At 35.5% G+C, this 22,367-nt stretch overlaps 1 protein-coding gene across 1 annotated transcript in view; it reads right to left on the bottom strand.

The window, feature by feature from the left end:
• LOC118009784 (disintegrin and metalloproteinase domain-containing protein 18-like) overlaps positions 1 to 12,960 on the bottom strand; it is a 188,548-nt gene extending 175,588 nt beyond the window's left edge. The window contains exons 1-5 of the mRNA XM_035003823.1: positions 12,931 to 12,960; positions 11,261 to 11,316; positions 3,259 to 3,337; positions 2,796 to 2,872; positions 1,433 to 1,610 (exon numbers count right to left, since the gene is read on the bottom strand). Coding sequence (XP_034859714.1) covers positions 1,433 to 1,610; positions 2,796 to 2,872; positions 3,259 to 3,337; positions 11,261 to 11,316; positions 12,931 to 12,960 — 420 coding nt within the window. The remainder of the gene's footprint in view (positions 1 to 1,432; positions 1,611 to 2,795; positions 2,873 to 3,258; positions 3,338 to 11,260; positions 11,317 to 12,930) is intronic.
• Between the last annotated feature and the right edge of the window lie 9,407 nt (positions 12,961 to 22,367).

Raw genomic sequence — 22,367 nt, 5'->3', positions numbered from 1 at the left:
ATGACAGAATAGAGACTTCAGTGGTTACATACAACACAGAATACACATTTTAGAGAACCAGTTAAAATTTACAAGACAAATAACAACTGCAATGAATAGCAATAATATTTGATGGAGGGGAATCTGATTTCCAGAGTTATCACACTGTATTATTTGGAGTGACTAGTTTCAGTTTTCAAAAAATTATGAGACATGAAAATGACCTAAAGTATGACCCATATACAGGAAAAAGGTCATCAATAGAAACTGTCTTTGAGGATGATCAGACATTGAACTTACTAGAAAAATACTTTAAATTAGGTATTTTGAATCATTTCAAAGAGCTAAAAGAAGTTATGTATAAATAACTGGAGGATATTATAATAATGCCTCACTAAATATGGAATATCAATAAATGCAAAAAAATATTAAAAAAGAAGTAAATAGAATTTCTGGTATTGAAAAATACAATTGAAATAAAATACCCATTAGAGTGGCTCCACATCAGATATGGGCAGACAGAAGAAAGAATCAAGGAACCTGAAGACAGACCTATTGAGATTATACAATCTAAGGAAGAGAAAGAAACAAGAATGGAGCAAAATAAACAAAATCTAATAGACCTATGGGGCACTATCAAGCATACCAACATACACATAATGGGAGTATCAGAAAGTGAGGAGATAGATAAAAGGGCCAAAGAATATTCAAAGAACTAATGGCCCATAATTTTCCAAATTAGGTGAAAAACATTAATGTACAAAAAAAGAAGCTCAGTCAACTCCAATTTAGATAAACTCAAAAAGAACCACTCAAAGACACATTATGAAAAAAGTGCTGTAAGCCAAAGATAAAGAGAGAAACTTGGAAGAAACAAGAGAAGGGACTCATCATGTACAAGGAATCCTCCATAAGATTAATGACAGCTAATTTTTCATCAGCAATCATGGAGGCCATAAGACAGTGAATTAAAATATTTCAAATGATGAAAGCAAAACATCTGTCAAACAAGAACTCTATATACAGCCAACAGGCAAATTAAGAGTTTAATAATATACAAATGATTATCAATTTTAGAAAGATATGTTCTAGTAGTACATAAAGCCATATATAAAAATATTAAAAGTAATTTTAACAAGCTAGTGGTAATTTAACTTATTTTATTGTCTTTATATAGTGACTCATTCTTCCTATATTTCTAAATTTTACTCAATAATCTGCATTTTTGCTAAAGTAAGAAATGTAACATAATACATTATAATAAGCCTGAAATACATTATTGTGTATTTTTCATATATTTTAGATGGAATATGGATGTTTTATTTAAAAGTACAGAAAGAAGATATCAAATTAGATATTTCTACTCCACAGTTAAGTAGTTCCTTTCCACAATCAACAAAATTCTACATAAATAATTTCACAGTATGTCATAACATCAGAATTATCATGTTACCTGTGAGCTTAAATTATCTTTATAGGGTTGGCCTTTCTGCCAAATATTGCTGTAATTTTCTGCCAACAGTGGTATATTTGGATTCTCATTTTTCACTTGATAAATTATGTGCTCAAATCGTGCTGAAGATTCCAATGGCTCAATTCCATAGCTGATGTTTTCAAACTGAAGGAATCCCCTGAATATTTAGAAAGCAATGATATAAAAACCCTACAAGTGATCCCATCAAAGCTATAATCTAAAATGTGAAAAAATTTTTAAAAATTTAAAGAAATAAATTTATATATTTTAAACTAGGTATTTAAATAATTTCAAAGAGCTAAAATAAACCATATATAAACAACTAAAGGGAAATATTTTAATGATGTCTCAATAAATAAAGAATGTCAACAAAGGCATGGAAATTATAGAGAAGAAATCAATAGAAATTCCAGTTTGAAATATAGTAAGGAACACATTATAAACACACTTTATTTTCCCATTTTTTCTGGTTTACCATTAGTAACTGAGATATCACATCTACCTTAGTTTTGCTCATATATTAAAGAACAAAACATATTGCAAAGTATTTTATATTATGTGTATAATAGTCATATTTATTCAAGATACATTAGTTAAGACCAAGTATTTGTTGAAAATCAAGCACTTGTTGAGAATTCCAAGAATAAAGTTCATGTTCTTACAGAGTTTAGAATAAGGAAAAGCAGGTATATAGAGTGTATATGTAAAGAGGTGGATATCTATGAAATAGATGAAAACCACATTAAATGAATGCCAATTTTTTCTGAGTTGACATGAGTGAATTCTAGAAGTCAGGCAACCAAAACCAAAAGGAAGTTAGGGAGAGTCTTTTTTTTCCTTTGCTCTGGACCAGTCTTCCTCTAATAAACTTAATACCTTTCTCTTGCCACCATCACTGATGAAAATCACTTATCCCTGCTTTTATAGCTCTGAGGGACCTTCTTAATTAGTTGTTTTTTTTTGTCTGATACTGAGTGCACCTAAACTGAAAGCATACAATATGTGCATATTGAAATGATTAATTCATATCATTTTCCATAACTATTTGAGATAATTGAAAGATAATGCAATAATATTATTTAGTTTTAAAGTTTCCTTTACTGAAACTATCCCCTTCTGCACAGTATCTTGAAAAAAATACCTCCAGTCAGGATTCCCTGGAACGATTTCATTTGAATGGACACTAAATTTCAGCTGCTAATATTGATATTAAAAAGTAAGGCCATCATAAAGGAAACTTTCAGATTTGGATTCCCCTTAAAATTCCCAGATTTATATCTGCTAGCCACTAAGTTTCATTTTAAAGTTTTCCATGTATAAGTATCACGTAAGATCCTATTACCTGAGTCCAGAACAGATGCTGAGTGTTGCAAGTGAATTTGGAATATCTGCAATATATCCTTGGTAATGACAATGCATCTGAAAAACAATATAGAAAAGTAAGTAAATAAATTCTTTATGAATAAAAATGTGTTTGCTAACAATAGAGATTAAAAATGTTAAAATAATTGAAAATAATAAGATTGTGTATCATATAGATTTGTTAATGCAGATTTTCAAGGAAAAAGGGTTTTTGACAATCCTCTTTATTTTGTACCACCAAGGTGCCAATGAGTATTCTTTCAGTCTGGGTTTTATCTCTATCATGTACCATTTTTATGAACAACCACATAACAGGTCATAATTATACAGAATAAAATATTTGTATTAAATTGTCATAAAACAAATATATCTCAATGGTAGTGATATGGCCACTTAAATAAAAAACTATATGATAACAAATATCTAAGACATATAGAGCTTACCTTAAAATATGAAGACTCTAAATGCAAAAATCCAGTTTCATTATATGTATAAACCAAAAAGTTCTGGGATAAGAATGAGCTAAGAAAAACAAAAATTAAAAAAAAAATGTTTGAGTCATGAATTTAATATGAATATAAACATAAACATAAAAATAAATGTGAAATATATAGGATTCATATAATAATATGATTTAATTAGAGCAGACTGGGCCCTCTGTCTCAGATATTAACCCGTGGGCCTATATATGTCTTTATCTAACAAATATTTCCTAGGTACCTGTTGATAGATCCTCTTCTAAGCATTGGGATACAGCAGTAAACAAAAGACAAAACCACTGGTCTTCATGATAGTGAGAGACAAATACTGCTAGCATGTTAGATGTTAAATGTTATAAATAAACCTGGGTGAGGGAAGTTGGTTGCAAAGTGTAGATAGGATGGCATAAAAAAGCTCACTGAATAGACTGAACCTGAAAACAAGCCACATGGATTTGCACAGATATGTTATTTGAGACAGAGTTAGGAGAAAATGAAAAGACCCTGAGGCCAAAATGTGCCTTCTCTATATAAAGAACAGCTAGGGGGTGATATGCCTGGAATGCAAGGTTGATTGAAGATGAGAGATAGTAGTAAGAGATGGCATCACAGAGATGAGAAGCCATTAGAAGATTTTGAACAGATATATGATAGGACCAGACAATATTTTATGTTATTTTTAAAATTTTTATTTATTTAAGTAACTTTCATACCCTACATGGGACTCAAACTCATAACACTGAGCTCAAGAGTCACATGCTCTTCTGACTGAGCCAGCCAGGCAACCCTCAGACCAACATTTTAATAGAATCAAACTGAATGTTGTGTTGAGAATTATCTGTAGGGCAAATAAGCAGAGAGAGCAATTAGGCTATTAAGTCATCCAGGCAAGATATGATAGTGACTTGAACTAAGACAGTAGCAGTGGTGGAGGTGCAATTATGAATATATTTTGAAGGAGGGGGAGGAGCAAGATGGCGGAGGAGTAGGAGACCTGAATTTCATCTGGTCCCAGGAATTCAGCTAGATAGGGATCAAACCATTCTGAACATCTACAAACTCAACAGGAGATTGAAGAAAAGAATAGCAGCAATTCTCTGAACAGAAAAGCGACCACTTTCTCAAAGGTAGCACATGTGGAGAAGTGAATCTGAGGTGATATTTGGCATGATAGATGGTGGGGGAGGGGGCCTCTCTCAGCCACTACTGACAAGTGACAGAGAGAGGAGCACAAAATTGGAACTTTTAGAAGTCTGAGAACGGCAGAACTCCAACACTAGGAGAATACTCCAAAAGGAATCATGTTTTGTTTTGTTTTTTTAATTTTCCTTTTTCCCTTTTTCAACCGACATCTTATCAATCCCTTTTTAAAAATTGTTTTTATTTTTCATTTTTAGAGTCATATTCTATCCCTTATGAGTAGTTAACCTATAAGTAGTTAACCATATATATATATATGTATATATTGTTCTCTCTTTAAAATTTTGACATACAGTTTCTTCTAACAGACCAAAATATACCTTAAATCTCTAGTGTATGGCTTTGTTCTAGACTCCTGCCTGATCACATTCTCTCCCCCCCCCTTTTTTTTTAAGATTTTATTTATTTATTTGACAGAGACAGAGACAGCAAGAGCAGAAACAAAAGCAGGGGGAGTGGGAGAGGGAGAAGCAGGCTTCCCGCTGAGCAGGGAGCCTGATGTGGGACTCAATCCCAGGACTCTGGGATCATGACCTGAGCCGAAGGCAGCCACTTAATGACTGAGCCACCCAGGCGCCCTCCCCCCCCCTTTTTTTAATCCTCTTCTTTCTTTTTTCAACCAACTTCTTATCAATTCCTTTTATAAAATCTTTTATAATTTTCATCTTTACAGTCATAGTCCATCCCTTCATCGTATTAACCCTTATTTTTGTACATATATGAGCTTTTCTTTCTTTAAAATTTTGGGAGGCACTTTCTTCTAACAGACCAAAATATGCCCAAATCTACTGTGTGACACTGATCTATGCACCAGCCTGATCATATTTGATCATATTCTGTTTTTGTTTGTTTGTTTGTTGCTATCTTTTCTTTTTCTTTTTTTCTTTTTTCTTTCTTTCCCTTTCTTTCCCCCCAGTTTCAGGTCTCTTCTGATTTGTTTAGTGCATATTTTTCTGGGGTCATTGTTACCCAGCTAACATTTTGTTCTCTCATTCATCTATTCTCCCCTGGATAAAATGACAAGATGGAAAAAATCACCTCAAATAAAAGAACAAGAGGTAGTATTGACTGCCAGGGACCTACTCAATATGGATATTAGTACAATGTCGGACCTAGAGTTCAGAATGACGATTTTAAAGATACTAGCAAGGCTTGAAAAAAAGCATGGAAGTTATTAGAGAAACCCTTTCTGGAGAAATAAAAGAACTAAAATCTAACCAAGTCAAAATCAAAAAGGCTACTAATGAGGTGTAACAAAAAATGGGTGCACAAACTGCTAGGATAAATGAGGGAGAAGAGAGAATCAGTGATATAGAAGACCAAATGATGGAAAATAAAGAAGCTGAGAAAAAGAGAGATAAACAACTACTGGATCACAAGGGCAGAATTTGAGAGATAAGTGATACCATAAGATGAAATAATATTAGTATAATTGGGATCACAGAAGAAGAAGAGAGAGAGAGAAGGTATATTGGGCAATTTATAGCAGAGAACTTCCTTAATTTGGGAAGGAAACAGGCATCTCGTCCAGCTTTGGCAGACGAGAGTGAAAATGGCGGCCTCCCAATCTCCATCCTGGAGGAACTGAGAACTTGGGGCCCTGCTCCTCAGTGAGCCCCCAGAGAAAAGCAGTCATCACTCCCATCCCCCCGGTCTCCAGCCACACTCCATGCTCACCCGTCCTGTGACCAAGCATTTCTATCTCTGGCACCTGACTAGGTGTGGAGTCTCCAAACCCAGCAGATCCCTGCAGTGCTCTGCCATGCTGCTCCTCCCAGGGGAGGAAGGGGAGTCTCCCCGGATCTGCCACTTTATGGGTCCCTGCTAGAGGAGCAGTGGCCTGACTGTGCCACGGATCACAGTTTATGGCAACCCCGAGCTGACAGCCCGCCCCTTGGCTCCATCTCTGCAGCCGACATCTCCGCTCTGATACCTGGGAGCTCTGCTGCACTCAGGCACCCCTGGTCTTTCCGTGACCCTGAGGGTCCTGAGACCACACTGTCCCGCGAGGGTTCCACCCCCCGCTTAGCCACCTGAGAGGCGTCCCTCAGCGTGGACTTCTATATGTTCCGATTTTTTCCTCTACAGCTCTATCACTTGCCAGAAGTGGCCAACAGAGACCCTCTCTCCCGCTGTCTATCCTCCCGAATATCGCCTCAGATTCACTTCTCCGCATGTCCTACCTTCCAGAAAGTGGTTGCTTTTCTGTTCAGAGAGTTGTTGCTATTCTTTTCTTCGATCTCCTGTTAAGTTCGTACATATCCAGCTGAATTCCTGAGACCAGACAAAATCCAGGTCTACTCCTCCGCCATCTTGCTCCACCCCTCTGCTAATAATTTCTAATAATTGTTTCTATTTCCTTGGTGTTAGTCGTGATCTCTCCCCTTTCATTCATAATTTTATTAATTTGGGTCCTTTCTCTTTTCTTTTGGGTAAGTCTGGCTGGTGGTTTATTGATCTTATTAAGTCTTTCAAAGAATAAGCTTCTAGTTTCATTGATCTGATCTAGTGTGTTTCTGGTTTCTAATTCATTGATCTCTGCCCTAATTTTAATTATTTCTCTTCTAATGCATGGCTTAGGCGTCGTTTGTTGCTTTTTCTCTAGTTCTTTAAGGTGTAGAGTTAGTTGGTGAATTCGGGATTTTTCTATTTTTTTGACTGAGGATTGGATGGCTATGTATTTCCCCCTTAGGACCACCTTTGCAGTATCCCATAGGTTTTGGACTGATGTGTTTCCCTTCTTATTGGTTTCCACGAATTGTTTAAGTTCTTCTTTGATTTCCTGGTTGACCCAAATATTCTTGAGCAGAGCAGTCTTTAGCTTCCAAGTGTTTGAAGGTGTTCCAAATTTTTTCTTGTGATTAAGTTCCAGTTTTAAAGCATTATGGTCTGAGAATATGCAAGGAATAATTTCAATCTTTTGGTATTGGTTGAGACCTAATTTGTGACCCAGTATGTGGTCTATTCTGGAGAAAGTTCCATGTGCGCTTGAAAAGAATGAGTATTCTGTTGTTTTAGGGTGGAATGTTCTATATATATATATCTATGAGGTCCATCTCGTCAGTGTGTCATTCGTCAGTGTGTCATTCAAAGCTCTTGTTTCTTTGTTGATTTTCTGCTTAGATGATCTGTCTATTGCTGAGAGTGGAGTATTGAGGGCTCCTACAATTACTGTATTGTTATCAATATGACTCTTTATTTTGGTTAACAGTTGGCTTATGTAGATGGCTGCTCCCATATTGCAGGCGTAGATATTTGCAATTGTTAGATCTTCTTGTTGGACAGACACTTTAAGAATGATGGAGTTTTCTTCTGTGTCTCTAATTACAGTCTTTAGCTTAAAATCTAATTTGTCTGATATAAGAATTGCTACCCCAGCCTTCTTTTGAGGTCCACTGGCATGGAAGATGGATCTCCATCCCTTCATTTTCAGTCTGGATGTATCTTTAGGTTCAAAATGAGTCTCGTGTAGACAACATATGGATGGGTCCTGTCTTTTTATCCAATCTGCAACCCTGTGCCATTTTATGGGAGCATTTTGGCCATTCCCACTGAGAGTGATTATTAAAAGATATGATTTATTGTCATCATTTTGCCTGTGAAGACCTTATTTTCATAGATTGTCCCTGTAAATTTCTGTTGTAGATCACTCTTGGGGTCTTTCTCCTTTTATAAAAATCCCCTGAATATTTCTGTCAGGGCCAGCTTAGTGGTCACATATTCTCTCAGTTTCTGCTGGTCTTGGAAGCTCTGCATCTCTCCAAAGTATTCTTGGCTGCATGTTTTTCTCGTTTAGTACCCTGAATATGTCTTGCCAGGCCTTTCTGGTTTGCCAGGTGTCTGTAGATAGGTCTGATGTTATTCTGATGTTCCTCCCTCTGTACATAAGGAATCTCTTCCCCCTAACTGCCCTTAAGATGGTTTCCTTGGTTCTAAGATTTGCGAGTTTTATTATTACATGCTGGGGTGTTGGCCTGTTTTCCTTGATCTTGGGAGGGGTCCTCTCTGCCTCTAGGACACGAATGTTCATTTCATTTCCCAAATTAGGGAAGTTCTCAGCTATGATTTGCTCAAATATATCTTCTAGTCCTCTCTCTCTCCACCCCCTCAGGGATTCCAATTATTCTGACATTGGAACGCTTCACGGTGTCACTTATTTCCCTGATTCTATTTTCATGGATTCTGAGTTGTTTTTACCTGGCCACCTCTTTTCCCTTTTTATCTATTAAATAGTCTTCCAGGTCACTAATTTGTTCTTCTGCCTCACTTACCCTAGCTGTTAGATTATCCAGATTATATTGGGTCTCATTGATAGCATTTTTAAGTTCTGCCAATTCAGCTCTCATTTCTGCCCTTAGAGATTCTATGTTGCCTTTAATTGATTTCTCCATTCTAGCTATTGTCTTCACAATTGCTAGCCTGAATTCCATCTCTGACATCTTGGTTATATCTGAATCCATTTGTAAATCTGTGGCATAAGTCATAGTCTTTGTCTTTCCTGTTTTGTGGGTTCCTCCCCCTAGTCCTTCTGTTGAGGGGTGGTTGAGGGAATGTACAGAGTCCAAATTATTGACCACAACCCAAGCAAGATGCACCTGTTTATAGGGACCTTAGGGTTGCTGGCTTCTTGTTTACCCAGCCTGTCTTCTGCAGGAGGGGCCTGCCACACTTTCACTCAGGCAACCCTAAGGTCCCTAGTGGGGATAGGCTCAGTGAAAACCTTTTTGGGGGGCCTTTTGTTCTCTGGGGCCTTTCCCTGGTGGCTTTCTGCATCTCTTCCTAGAGTCAGAGCAGAAGAGACCATTTCCAACCCTCTGCCTCAGAGCAGAGAGTTTGCAGTCTGCTCTTCAGTGAGCTCTCCAGGCCACACTATCTCTGTTTCTGTCTGTGGTGCTATAAACTGCAGTGTTCTGGGTTGCGTGCCCTTCAGCAGGGCTCCCAGTCCTTGCCTCCAGGTTGGGGCATGTCTCTGCCCTTTGTGCTTCTAAAACCACCAGCCACCCCCAGTTTGCACGTGCATTCCCACTCTGGATTTCCATCTGGGGGTCTGCCTTAAAATCTTTTCCCTGTCGCTACCAGTCTGTGAGTCTGTGCCCAGTCCCCAGTGAGGGAGACTATTATTCACTGGTGATGTAGGATCCCAACGGCTCAGCTCCCTCTCCCTTCCGTTTATCCTCTGATATCTGCCCACAGAATCATGGCTCCCCAATTCGTACCTTGAAACCAACCACCTGTGATATTCTGTTTGTAGAGATCCAGATATATCTTCTTACATCTCAGGCTGATTTTGTGCATGTTCAGAGTGGTCTGGTATATATCCAGCTCAATTCCAGGCACCAGTTTGAATAAGGTCCCCTACTCCTCTGTCATCTTTTTTTATCATCCAAGGTTTTGTTTTAAGAAACTAGAGTTGCCATTTACTGAGATGATTGTAGGACGGATAAGTTTTGGAAAAGTATCTGAAGTACATTTTGGATATGATAAGTATAAGAATTCTATCAAACACTTGATTATCAAATAAGCAGTCACATAAATGAATATGGTGTTCATTGGAGAGGAATAAAGTAGAGATATAACTTGGGAGTAATCAATACATGAATGATATTTAAAGCTGCAAGAGGGGATGAAATAGCCAGGTGATTGAAGGTAGCTAGGGAAAAACAAGATTCATGAAAAGATTGGAGAGATGGGGAAGAATCTAAAAAACAAACAAGATGAAACAAACAAACAAAACTGAGAGAGTAAACACAATGGGAAGAATTAAACCAGAAGTCTGCAGTTTTCTGGAAGCCAAATGAAGAAAGTATTTTTGGAGGAGATACTGATCAGCTACACAAAATGCTGCCATTAGGTCAAGAAAAATGAAGACTAAAAAATAACTGGCATTCAGAAACATGAAGATGTTTCTTATCAAAAAACAAATGATGGTCTTCTCAAAAAACATTTTAATGGAGTTTTATAGACACTAAAGACCAACATATGTTTAATGGTCATGAATTAGGTGATAACAGTCATAAATTAAGTGAGGAGTTTTCTTCAGCCTTGTTCAACTACACTGATGTAAGGCAGACAAAATGCAGTTGTTACAAATATATATTTTCAAAGATGCAGGCAGAGAAGAAGCTGTTTGATTCCACTTGCATGAAATGTTGAGAAACTGCAAATTAGGAGACAGAAAGTAGATTGATTGTTGCCTGGAGTGGTAGGTGGGAATAAGGATTAAATGTGAAATGGCATGAGGATCCTATGTAGGATATGGAATGTTCTACAATTGATTTATGTTTGATGGTTGCAATACGGCATACAGTTATTAAAAATTATTGAATTATACACTTGAGTGAGTTTTATGACATATGAATGTACCCATTAAAGTTGTTAAAAATAAATACATATGTAATTAATACAGTTATAAAATATGTCATTAGTTGAATTTCCCACCAATAACCACTTGATGTGACTAAGTTTGATTTTACATCAGGCATACTTAACATATAACTTGCAGTTCTTGGGTTGGATGGCTTTATACTCAATTGAAGATTTACAAATAAGTAACTTATTTCTTAATGTGAAAATAACAAGCTAGAAAATTAAAATGCAGCATTCTATTATTCAACATTCTACTCTTCCATTATTCGAGACTTAATTAATCCTAATTTAAAAACAAGTTGATTGAACAGTCTATATTATATTGCATTCTTTAATTTAAATTGTATACCAAAATATTTAAAAAGTACAATCTAAGCTTTAATGGAAAATTATATCTTACTGTTTTCTAAGATGCAGAGTGTATGGCTTTTCATCAATTGTAATGATATAAATCACCTAAAATAAAGCAAATAAATAAAGATGACTCAGTAAATCAGAAATATATAAACTGAAGCAGTACTTTTCTCTCATGTAAACAATAAGACTCACTTGGGGGGGTTGGGTTTAAAATAGCAACATAAGAAAATCCTGAACTCCCTCCCATGGATACAACCAATATACAACTACATATGGAGCAATTTACTCTGAAAAAAACTGGAAAACTGGATGAACAGAGACTCACAGAAAAAGACAAAAAGGACAGCATTGAGAGGGATAGGAGAGGCAGAGATACTATCTTGACAAAAGCAAAACAAAACAAAAACAAAAACAAAACAAACAAAAAACACTCCATCAGGGTGATACATAATTGGGAGGGAAGACAAAAACACAAAGATTTTCCAAAGGAGTCAGAGGTTTGTGCTATGCAATAGACCTCAAATGTTAGGCCCTACAGCAGAAGACATGAATAGACATTTCTGCAAAGAAGATTTCCAAATGGCCAACAGACACATGAAAAAGTGCTCAACATCCATCAGCATCAAGGAAATCCAAATCAAAACCTCAATGAGATATCACCTCACACCAGTCAGAATGGCTAAAATTAACAAGTCAGGAAACGACAGATGTTGGCGAGGATGCAGAGAAAGGGGAACCCTCCTATACTGTAGGTGGGAATGCAAGCTGGGGCAGCCACTCTGGAAAACAGTATGGAGGTTCCTCAAAAAGTTGAAAATAGAGCTACCCTATACCCAGCAATTGCACTACTGGGTATTTACCCCAAAGATATAAATGTAGTGACCCAAAGGGGAACATGCACCCCAATCTTTATAGCAGCAATGTCCATAACAGCCAAATTATGGAAAGAGCCTAGATGTCCATCAACAGGTAAATGGATAAAGAAGAGATGGTATATATATATATATATAATGGAATATTATGTAGCCATCAAAGAAATGAAATCTTGCCATTTGCAATGACATGGATGGAACTAGAGGGTATTATGCTAAGCGAAATAAGTCAATCAGAGAAAGACAAGTATCATATGATCTCACTGATATGAGGAATTTGAGAAACAAGACAGAGGATCATAGGGGAAGGGAGGGAAAAATGAAACAAGATGAAACCAGAGAGGGAGATGAACCATAAGAGACTCTTAATCTCAGGAAATAAACCGAGGGTTGCTGGAGGGGAGGGGGGTGGGAGGGATGGGGTGGCTGGGTGACATTGGGGAAGGTAAGTACTATGGTGAGTGCTGTGAATTGTGTAAGACTGATGAAACACAGACCTATACCCCTGAAACAAATAATACATTATATGTTAATAAAAAAATGTTAGACCCTACATAAAAGAGTTGAGGCCCAAAATGCCAGGCTTCGAAAACCAATAGAGATTACATCCAGGAAAAACACAGAACTGTCGAGCATGGAGAACCCACTCTTAAAGGGATCACATGCAGAATCACTGACCCTGGGACCCAGAGCCAAAGCACCAATTTGAAAATCACCTAGACCATATGTGAAGGAGACCCATTTACTAAACTTAAAGCACCTGACAGAGAAGTAGTAAACTACTGGAACTGTCTCTGGGGACAGAGAAACTAGTGGGTGCCATATGTGCAACATCATTTACTTTGCTAATGTCAGGGCTGGTGGGCACCATTTTGGAGCTAACTCTCTAATCTGCTAGAGCCTTTGGGCACACCCAACTAAGAACCCTGTCCACACTATGGCAGCACAGCCATACTTTACAGCCAGGCCAGACACCAGCCCCACTCACCCCTGGGCCTCAGTGCAGCTGTGTGATGCACCTGGCTGGCATGGGTGCCAGCTCTGCCAACCCCTGTGCTGCAGATGGGTGTGCACATCTTCTACAGTGATACCCCTTGAGCATGTAACTCTAGTGGTGGGAGAAGACTGTGCTTTTAGGCTTCTTATGACAACTACAAAAGGCTGATCCTTCAAGATTGGGAGAGGTAGTTGATTTTCCTAATACATAGAAACAAATACAGAAAATCAGGAAAGTGAAGAACCAGGAAAATATGTTCCAAATGAAAGACAAAACATCAGAAAGCCGTTAATGAAATGCAGATGAACAATCAACCTGATAAAGAGTTAAAATAGTCAAATAGATGTTCAACAAACTTGGAAGAATAGTGATGAACACTGTGAGATCCTCAACAAGGAGACAGTAAATATAAGAAGGTTCCAAACAAAAGTTAAGGAGCTAAAGAATACCATAACTGAAATGAAAAATATACTAGAGGGGTTCAATAGCACACTGAATGAAGCCAAAGATTGGATCATTGAGCTGGAAAACAAAGCAACAGAACTCACCCAGAGAGATCAGGGGGAAAAAAAAATTAAATGAAGATAACTAAGAAACCATTGGTACAACATCAAGTAGAATAATAGATTACAATGATCCCAGAAGGAGCAGAGAGACAGAGAAAGGGCCAGGGGCGCCTGGGTGGCTCAGTCGTTAAGCGTCTGCCTTCGGCTCAGGTCATGATTCCAGGCCCTGGGATTGAGCCCCACATCAGGCTCCCTGCTCAGCGGGAAGCCTGCTTCTCCCTCTCCCACTCCCACTGCTTGTACTCCCTCTCTTGCTGTGTCTCTCTCTGTCAAATAAATTTAAAAAATCTTTCAAAAAAAGGGGGTCAGAAAACTTATTTGAAGAATTAGTAATTGAAAATTTCCCTAAAATGAGGAAGGAAACAGATATACAGGTCCAGGAAGCCTAGACAGTCCCAAATAAAATAAACCCAAACAGATCTACACCAAGATATATTACAATTAAACTGGTCAAAGTTAAAGATTATTAAAAGCAGCAAAAGAACACAACTTACTACATGCAAGGAGATCTCATAAATTTTTCACAGAAACTATGCAAGCCAGAAGAAATTAACTTGACATATTCAAAGTGCTGAATGGAAAAACTTCCACCCAATAATTCTCTACCTGGCAAGGCTATTATTCTGAATTGAATAAGAGATTAAGTTTTCTAGTTAGGCAAAACCTAAAGGAGTTCATCACCACTACACTGGCCTTAAAAGAAATGTTAAAAGGTCTTCTCTAAACTGAAAAGAAATCGCACCAATTAATAACAGGAAAACACAAAATTAAAAAGGCTCACTGGAAAAGGTAAACACATAGTAAAGGTAGTAGGTCAATCATTTATAAAGCCAGTATGATGGTTAAAAGACAAAAACAATAAAATTAGCTAAAACTAAACAATTAGTTAGAGGGTACATGAAATAAAAGATGCAACATGTGATGTAAGAAATAAAACATGAGAGGAGGAGAAAAATGTACAGTTTTGGAATGTTCAAATTTAAGTTGCTGTCAACTCAAAACATAAAATAGGAAGTTATATGTAAACCTCACAATAATCACAAATACATACAAAAAATAAATACACAAAAGAAAAATGAGAAAGAAATCTAAACATAGCACTAACAAAAGACATCAAACCACAGGGGAAGAGAGAAAGAGAAGAAAGGAACAGAGAAGAACTACAAAAACAACCAGAAAACAATTAGCAAAATGGCAATAACTACATGCCTATCAAAAATTACTTTAAATGTAAATGAACTCTACAATCAAAAGATATAAGATGGCTGAATGGATTAAAAAAAACAAGACCTATCTGTGTTCTACCCACATGAGATTAATTTCAGAAGAAAGGACACTCACAAGCTGAAATTGAAGGGATGGAAAAAGATATTCTATGAATGGAAACAAACAAAAAGCTGGCATAGCTATATTCATAACAAACAAAATAGACTTTAAAACAAAGACTGTAATAATAGATGAAGATATTACATAATGATAAAGAGGTCAATTTAATAATAAGATATAACATTTATAAATACATATGCACCCAACATAGGAGCACCAAGATACATAAAGCAAATATCAATGTATCTAAACAGAGAAATTAAAAGCTAAATAGGGGCGCTTGGGTGGCTCAGTCAGTTGAGCATTGGACTCTTGATTTCAGCTCAGGTCATGATCTCAGGGTCTTGAGATTGAGCCCTGTGTCAGGCTCCATGTCTGCTTGAGCCTGCTTGAGATTCTCTCTCTCTCTCCCCCTCTTTCCACTCCTGTGCACTCTGTCTCTCTCTCTCTAAAAAACAAAACAAAACAAAACAAAACAAAAAACCCAGCTATATAAAATAGTAGGAGATTTAAACCCAACTTATCTCAATGGATAGATCAACCAGATAGAAAATCAATAAGGAAATATCAGTCTTAAAAAACATTAAACCAGATGGACTTAATAGTTTTACAGAGCATTCCATCCAAAAGCAAAAGAATATGCATTCTTCTCAGATGCACATAAAACATTCTCCAGGACAGATCACATGTTAGACACAAAACAAGACTCAAAAATCAAGAACACTGAAATCATATCAAGTGTCTTCTCCAAACACAATGGTATAAAAGTAGAAATCAATTTCAAGAAGAAAACTAGAAAGAACACAAATAGGTAGAGATTAAAAAACATGCTAGTGAGCACTCAAAGAAATTAAAGAAAAAATATCTAGAGATAAATGAATACAGAAATACAACTTATCAAAATCCTTGGGATGCAGCAAAAGTGGTTCTAAAAGAGATCATAGCAATACAATACCTGTATTGTACCTGTACCTAAAGGAGCTAGAAAACAACCAAACAAGACCCTAGGTCAATAGAATAAAGAAAATGATAAAGATCAGAGGATAAATAAATGAAAAGAGACAAAAGTTAGAAAAGATCAATGAAACTAAGAGTTGGTTCTTTGAAAAGATAAAACAAAATGACAAACTTTTAGCTAGACTAACAACAACAATAGAAAACCAAAACCAAAACCAAACCAAACCAAACAAACAAAACAAAAGAGAAGACACTGATAAAATCAGAAATGAAAGAGAAGTTAAAACTGACAGCACAGAAATCTAAAAGATCATAAGAGACTATTATGAACAATTACACACCAACAAATTGGACAACCTAGAAGAAATGTATAAGTTCTTGGAAACATACAATTTTCTAAAATTGAATCATGAAGAAACAGAAAATTTTATTACTAGTAAGGAAATTGAATCTGCAATCAAAAACCTCCCAACAAACAAAAGTCCAGAATCATATGCCTGTGAATGCATTCAAAAGAAAAAAAAGACTTGTGTATTCTTAAATTAAGAGGAGGCAACACTTCCAAATACATTTTGTGAGGCCAGCATTACCATAATACCAAAACCAAACAAGGACACCATGAAAAAATAAAGTTATAGGCCAATACCTTTGGTTAGCATAGATGCAAAAATCCTCAAAAATTATTAGCAAACCAAATTCAACAATACATTGAAATGATCATACACCACAATCAAATGGGATTTATTCCAGGGATATGAGAATGGTTCAACATTTGCAATCAATCAAGGTAATACACTATATATATCCTTCAATGAAATGAAGAATAAAAACCATATGATCATCTTCATAGATGCAGAAAAAGTATTCAATAAAATCCAACTCCAATTATGATAAAAACTTTCAGAAAATTGTTTCTAGAAGAAATGTACCTCACCATAAGAAAGGTCATATATGTCTAACCCACAGCCAACACCTCAATGGGGAAAACCTGAAAGCTTTTCCTTGAAGTTCAAGAACAAGACAAGGATGCCCACTCTCACCACTTTTATTCTACATAGTATTGGAAGTCCTAGCCACAGCAATAACTCAACAAAAAGAAAAGGCATCCAAAGTGGGAAAGAAGAAATAAAACTATCACCCTTTGCGGATGGCATATCATATAATCAAAGACTCCACCAAAAAAACTCTTAGAATGAATAAATTAAGTGAAGTTGCAGAATATAAAGTTATTTAGCAAAATCTGTTACATTTCTATGGACTAATAACAAATTATCAGAAAGATGAATTAAAAAAACAATAACATTTACAATTGCATCAAAAAGAATAAAATATCTAGAAACAAATTTTACTAAGGAGGTAAAATATCTGTACAGAGAGCTATAATATATTGATAAAAGAAATTGAGGGACGCCTGAGTGTCTCAGGTGGTTAAGCCTATGCCTTCGGTTCAAGTCATGCTCCCAGGCTCCTGGCATTGAGTCCTGTGTCAGGCTCCTTCCTCATCGGGGAGTCTGCTTCTCCCTCTGCTTGCCGCTCCCTCTGCTTGTGCTCTCTCTTTCTCTCTTCCCCCATGACGAATAAATAAATAAAATTTGTATGACCCACAAACAATAGCTAATATTTTGGCTAATAGCCAAAGCAATCTTGAGAAAGAAGAGCAAAGCTAAAGGCATTACTCTCCTTGATTTCAAACTATATTTTAAAGCTATGGCAATCAAAACAATAAGGCACTGGCACAAAAACAGACACAGATCAGTGGAAGAGAACTCAGATCCCAGAAATAAACCCACATACATATGGACAATTAATTTATGGGAAAGATCTAAGAACATAATGGAGAAAGGACTGTCCCTTCAATAAATAATGTTGGGGAAACTGGTTAGCCACATGCAAAAGAATTAAACTAGACCACTATCTTACACCATACAGAAAAATTAACTCAAAGTGGGTTAAAGACCTGAATGTAAGACCTGAAACCATAAAATTCCTTGAAGAAAACATAGACAGTAAGCTCTTTGACATTGGTCTTAGCATTGCTTTTGTGGATCAGACTCCAAAGGCAAGGGAAACAGAAGCAAACATAAACAAATGGGATTATATGATACTAAAAAGCTTTTGCACAGCAAAGGAAACCATTATTAAAATGGAAAGTCAGCCTACTGAATGGGAGAAGATATTTGCAAATCATACATCTGATAAGGGGTTAATATACCAAATATACAAAGAGTTTATACAATCAGCAGCAACAACAAAATCTGATTTTTTAAAATGGGCAGAGGATCTAAACAGATTATTTTCCAAGAAAGGCATACAGATGGCCAACAGGCATATGTAAAGATGTTCAACATTACTAATTATCAGGGAAATGCAAATCAAAACCACAATGTGATATTATCTCACACCAATTAGGTGGGTCATTATAAAAAAGACCAGAAATAGCAAGTGTTGAGAGGATGTGGAAAACAGGGGACACCTGTACACTGTTGGTGGAAATGTAAATTGATGCAGCCACTATGTAAAATAGTATGGAGAGTCCTCAAAAAAATAAGGATAGAATTACCATACGATTCTGCTCTTCCACTGTTGGTTATTTATCCAAAGATAATGCTTATTCAAAAAAATGCTTATTCAAAAAGATATAGAAAAAGATATATGCACCTCTATGTTCACTGCAGCATTATTTACAATAGCCAAGAAATGGAAACAACATAAATGTTCATCATAGATGAATGAATAAAGATGATGTTATATATATGTGCATATGTGTATATATATATATATATATATATATATATATATATATATATATACACATATATATATGCACACTCACAATGGAATATTACTCAGCCACAAAAAGAATGAAACCTTGCCATTTATGACAATGTAAATGAACATTGAAGGTTTTATGCTAAATGGAATAAGTCAGACGGAGAAGACAAATAGTGTATGATTTCACTTATATGTGGTACCTAAAAAGAACAAAGCAAATGAACAGAACAAAACAAAACAAAAATAAACTCATAGATACAGAGAACAGATTGGTGGTTACCAGAGGTAAAGAGGGTCAGGGGTGGGCAAAATAGGTAAAGGGGATAATTTGTATGGTGATGGATGGTAACTAGACTTTAAGTGATGATCACTTTGTAGTGCATACAGATGTTAAATTATAATAGTGTATACCTGAAAGGTATATAATGTTATATGCTAATTTTACCTCAATTAAAAAAAAGACACAATCCATTTTAAAAATTAGTGTACCCTTCAGAATTTATTATTCTAAATAGTAAGAATTTATTATTCTAGTAGATTTAGGATTACCATGATGAATTTAATGTGTAGGGTTGGCAAAATAGAGACTACATTTTGAAAAAAAATAGCATTATTAATACTATATATTAATTGTTTCTATTTAGAAAAATATAAACTTTACTATAAACTTATAAAAAATATAAGCTCTAATACAACAAGAACTGAGTTTTAACAGTGCTCATCATTCCAATGTGGTGGCATTCAGAAATAGGAGAGGACTTAGTGTATGTTTACAGAGTCAGTGGACTATCTCCACAAAGGCAGACAAACATCTAGTCTAACAAATGCACAATTTCTTTCCAAAACAAACCAATTTCAAGAAAGACCTCTGGTTTTAAGCTGGAACAGAATCTGTGAGTTTGGGAGAGGCCAGTGATACTTATGACTGGAAACACCTAGGAAATACGAGAAGCACACAGATTCAAAAGACCAGAACTGAGGCAAATCTTATCTCTGCCATTCCTCTAAAACTGTTGCAATGTACTATAGCAGAACCAATGCATTATCTCAGACCAAATACAAAACCAAGTCTGACAGAATCTCAACTGCAATGGCAAGTACACAATAAAAAACAATTTAACTTCTGAGGAATGTCTACATCAAAAAGGAAAGGTATCAAATTCAATAAATGAAATAAATTACTCCCAAGAAAAGTGTAAAGTATGTAAGACGGGACCTGAAAAAAATAAGTACATTTAAGATCCTTAGAGAAGTAATAGTATGTATTATACCTCAGAATTAGAGATTAGATGTAATTGGAATACTATTCTAAAAGTTTCTAACAATTAATGGGCATTTATCTTATGCCTAGCACTGTCCTAAACACTTCACATGTTTTTAAAAAATATATATTTTTACTCTAACAACCATAATTTTCAATTTGAGAAAAAGAGATTAACTCTCCCAAGGTAACACATTTAATGAATATTAGAGCTTGACAAAGAGACCATATACTTTATGACTATACTACAGTGTTAACATGTGAAGAAGAGCAGGCAGTTCTTATTGAAGGAAGAAAAGACAGTTATCGAAATGATCCAATTATAGATCATATAAATGAAAATATAATTGTTGATTTTTAAGTAAATTATTATGAGTAGGACATTGGGTATATCTGAAGCATGAATTTGTGAGGTTGAACATCAAAGCTAAGAAAGTTTCTGAGATTAAATACAAAGTAATTTTATAAAGTGGAAGATTTGCAAGAATAAATAAGAGACGCTCTTTCCAAAACTTCAAACATTAGCTAATGAGAATGTATGTAGGCAAAAATAATACACAAAGAAGCAAGAGTTAAGAAATATCACTTCAAAATTGCTGAGAAATGAAGATTTAAGTATGCTTATTTCATTTACTCACTATGGGTCACACACACACACACACACACACATACAAACCTAACAAAAAGTGAAGGACCTTGTATAGTCAATCATCAGAATTCTAAGGAAGAACAAAGTTGAAGTCATCATATTGCCCACTTTCAAGATTTTCGACAAACTTACCATAAACAAGACAGCATGGTATTGGCCAGAGAGAGAGAGAGAGTGACAGCGTGCTTAGAAATAGACCCACAAAAAATATAATCAACTGATTTTTTTAAAGTGCAAAGGTATTTCAGTGGAGAAATGATAGTCATTTCAACTAGTGGTGCTGGGAAAATTGGATGCCCATATCAAATTGATGAAACTCAATCCAGACCTCACACCTTACACGAACATTAACTAAAAAAAAAAAGGTATTATAGACTTACTATAATACTTCTCTAATAAATCATAGGAGGAAACCTAGATGAACTTAGTGTTGGTAAATTTTTAGATATGACAGAAAAATCATGTTCCATAAAAGAAAAATAACAATAAGTTGGATTTTATTTAATATAAAATATCTTGTTAGCATTGTTAAAACAATGTTAAGACAATTAAAAAAAACAAGCTATAGACTGGAAAAAATGTAAATCACTTATTTGATTAAAACAAATGTGTGCAGAATATACAAAGAACATGCAAAATGCAACAATAAGGAAACCAACAAACCAATTCAAAAATGTGTAAAAGATCTGAACAGACATCTTACCAAAGAAGATGAATAGATGGAAAATAAGAATATGAGAATATATTCAATATATAATTCATTATTAGGGAAATGCAAATTAAAACCTCAAGGAAATACTACTACACAAAAATCGGAAAGGCTAAAAGCCAGAACCTTGCAATGCCAAATACTGGTGAGGATGTGGAACAATAGGAACTCCTATTCATTGCTGGTGGAAATGCAAAACATATAGCTACCTTGGGAGATAATTTGGAAGTTTCTTATAAAATTAAACATAATCTTAACATACAATTCAGCAATTATTATCCTGGGTATTCATTCAACTGATTTGAAAACTTATGTCTACTAAAACCTGCATATGAATGTTATTAACAGCTTTATTCATAATTGCCACAACCTGAAATAACCAAAATGTCCTTCCATAGGGAAACAGATAGACAAGTTATAATACATCTATACAATTCAACAATATTAACAATAAAAAGCATGAATTATCAAAACATGAAACCAATATGGATAAATTTTAAATGTATATTGCTAAATGAAAGAAAACAGTCTGGAAAGGTGATATTCTGTATGATTCCAACTCTATGACATTCTAGAAAAGACATCATTCTAGAGACTAAACAACAGATCAGTTGCCAGGGGCTGGTTTTGGAAAGGGTAATAAAACTGAAGCAAAGAGGATAGATATTTAAGGGAAATTAAACTGTTTTGTATAACTTTGTACTACTGGATACATGAAACTAAATATTTGTCAAAACCCATAGACATATACAGAACAGTGAACTTTAATGTATGCAAATTTAAAAATAATTTAGAAGGGCAGGAGATTCCATGGTGAAAGGCAGACTATGACAAAAGAATTTAACTTTATTATAAATGTATGATAAAACATCACTGAAAAAGGTAAGAGACAAAATGTTCTGACATAAATGACTTCGGAAATAAGGGGAGAACTGTAAGACTAAAGACAAAGTCTATACAGTACTATTCTAGTTGGTAGTCTTTCCCATCAGGGTATGGGTTACAAATTCTGAAACAATTGTACAACTCTACTGGAATTTA

This window comes from Mirounga leonina, unplaced genomic scaffold (assembly GCF_011800145.1).
Source record: "Mirounga leonina isolate KUSES-001 unplaced genomic scaffold, KU_Mleo_1.0 Mir_128, whole genome shotgun sequence".
Classification (NCBI taxonomy): Eukaryota; Metazoa; Chordata; class Mammalia; order Carnivora; family Phocidae; genus Mirounga; species Mirounga leonina.
Note: the sequence above shows the minus strand (reverse complement) of the source record. Positions and strands in the feature narration are given on the sequence as shown.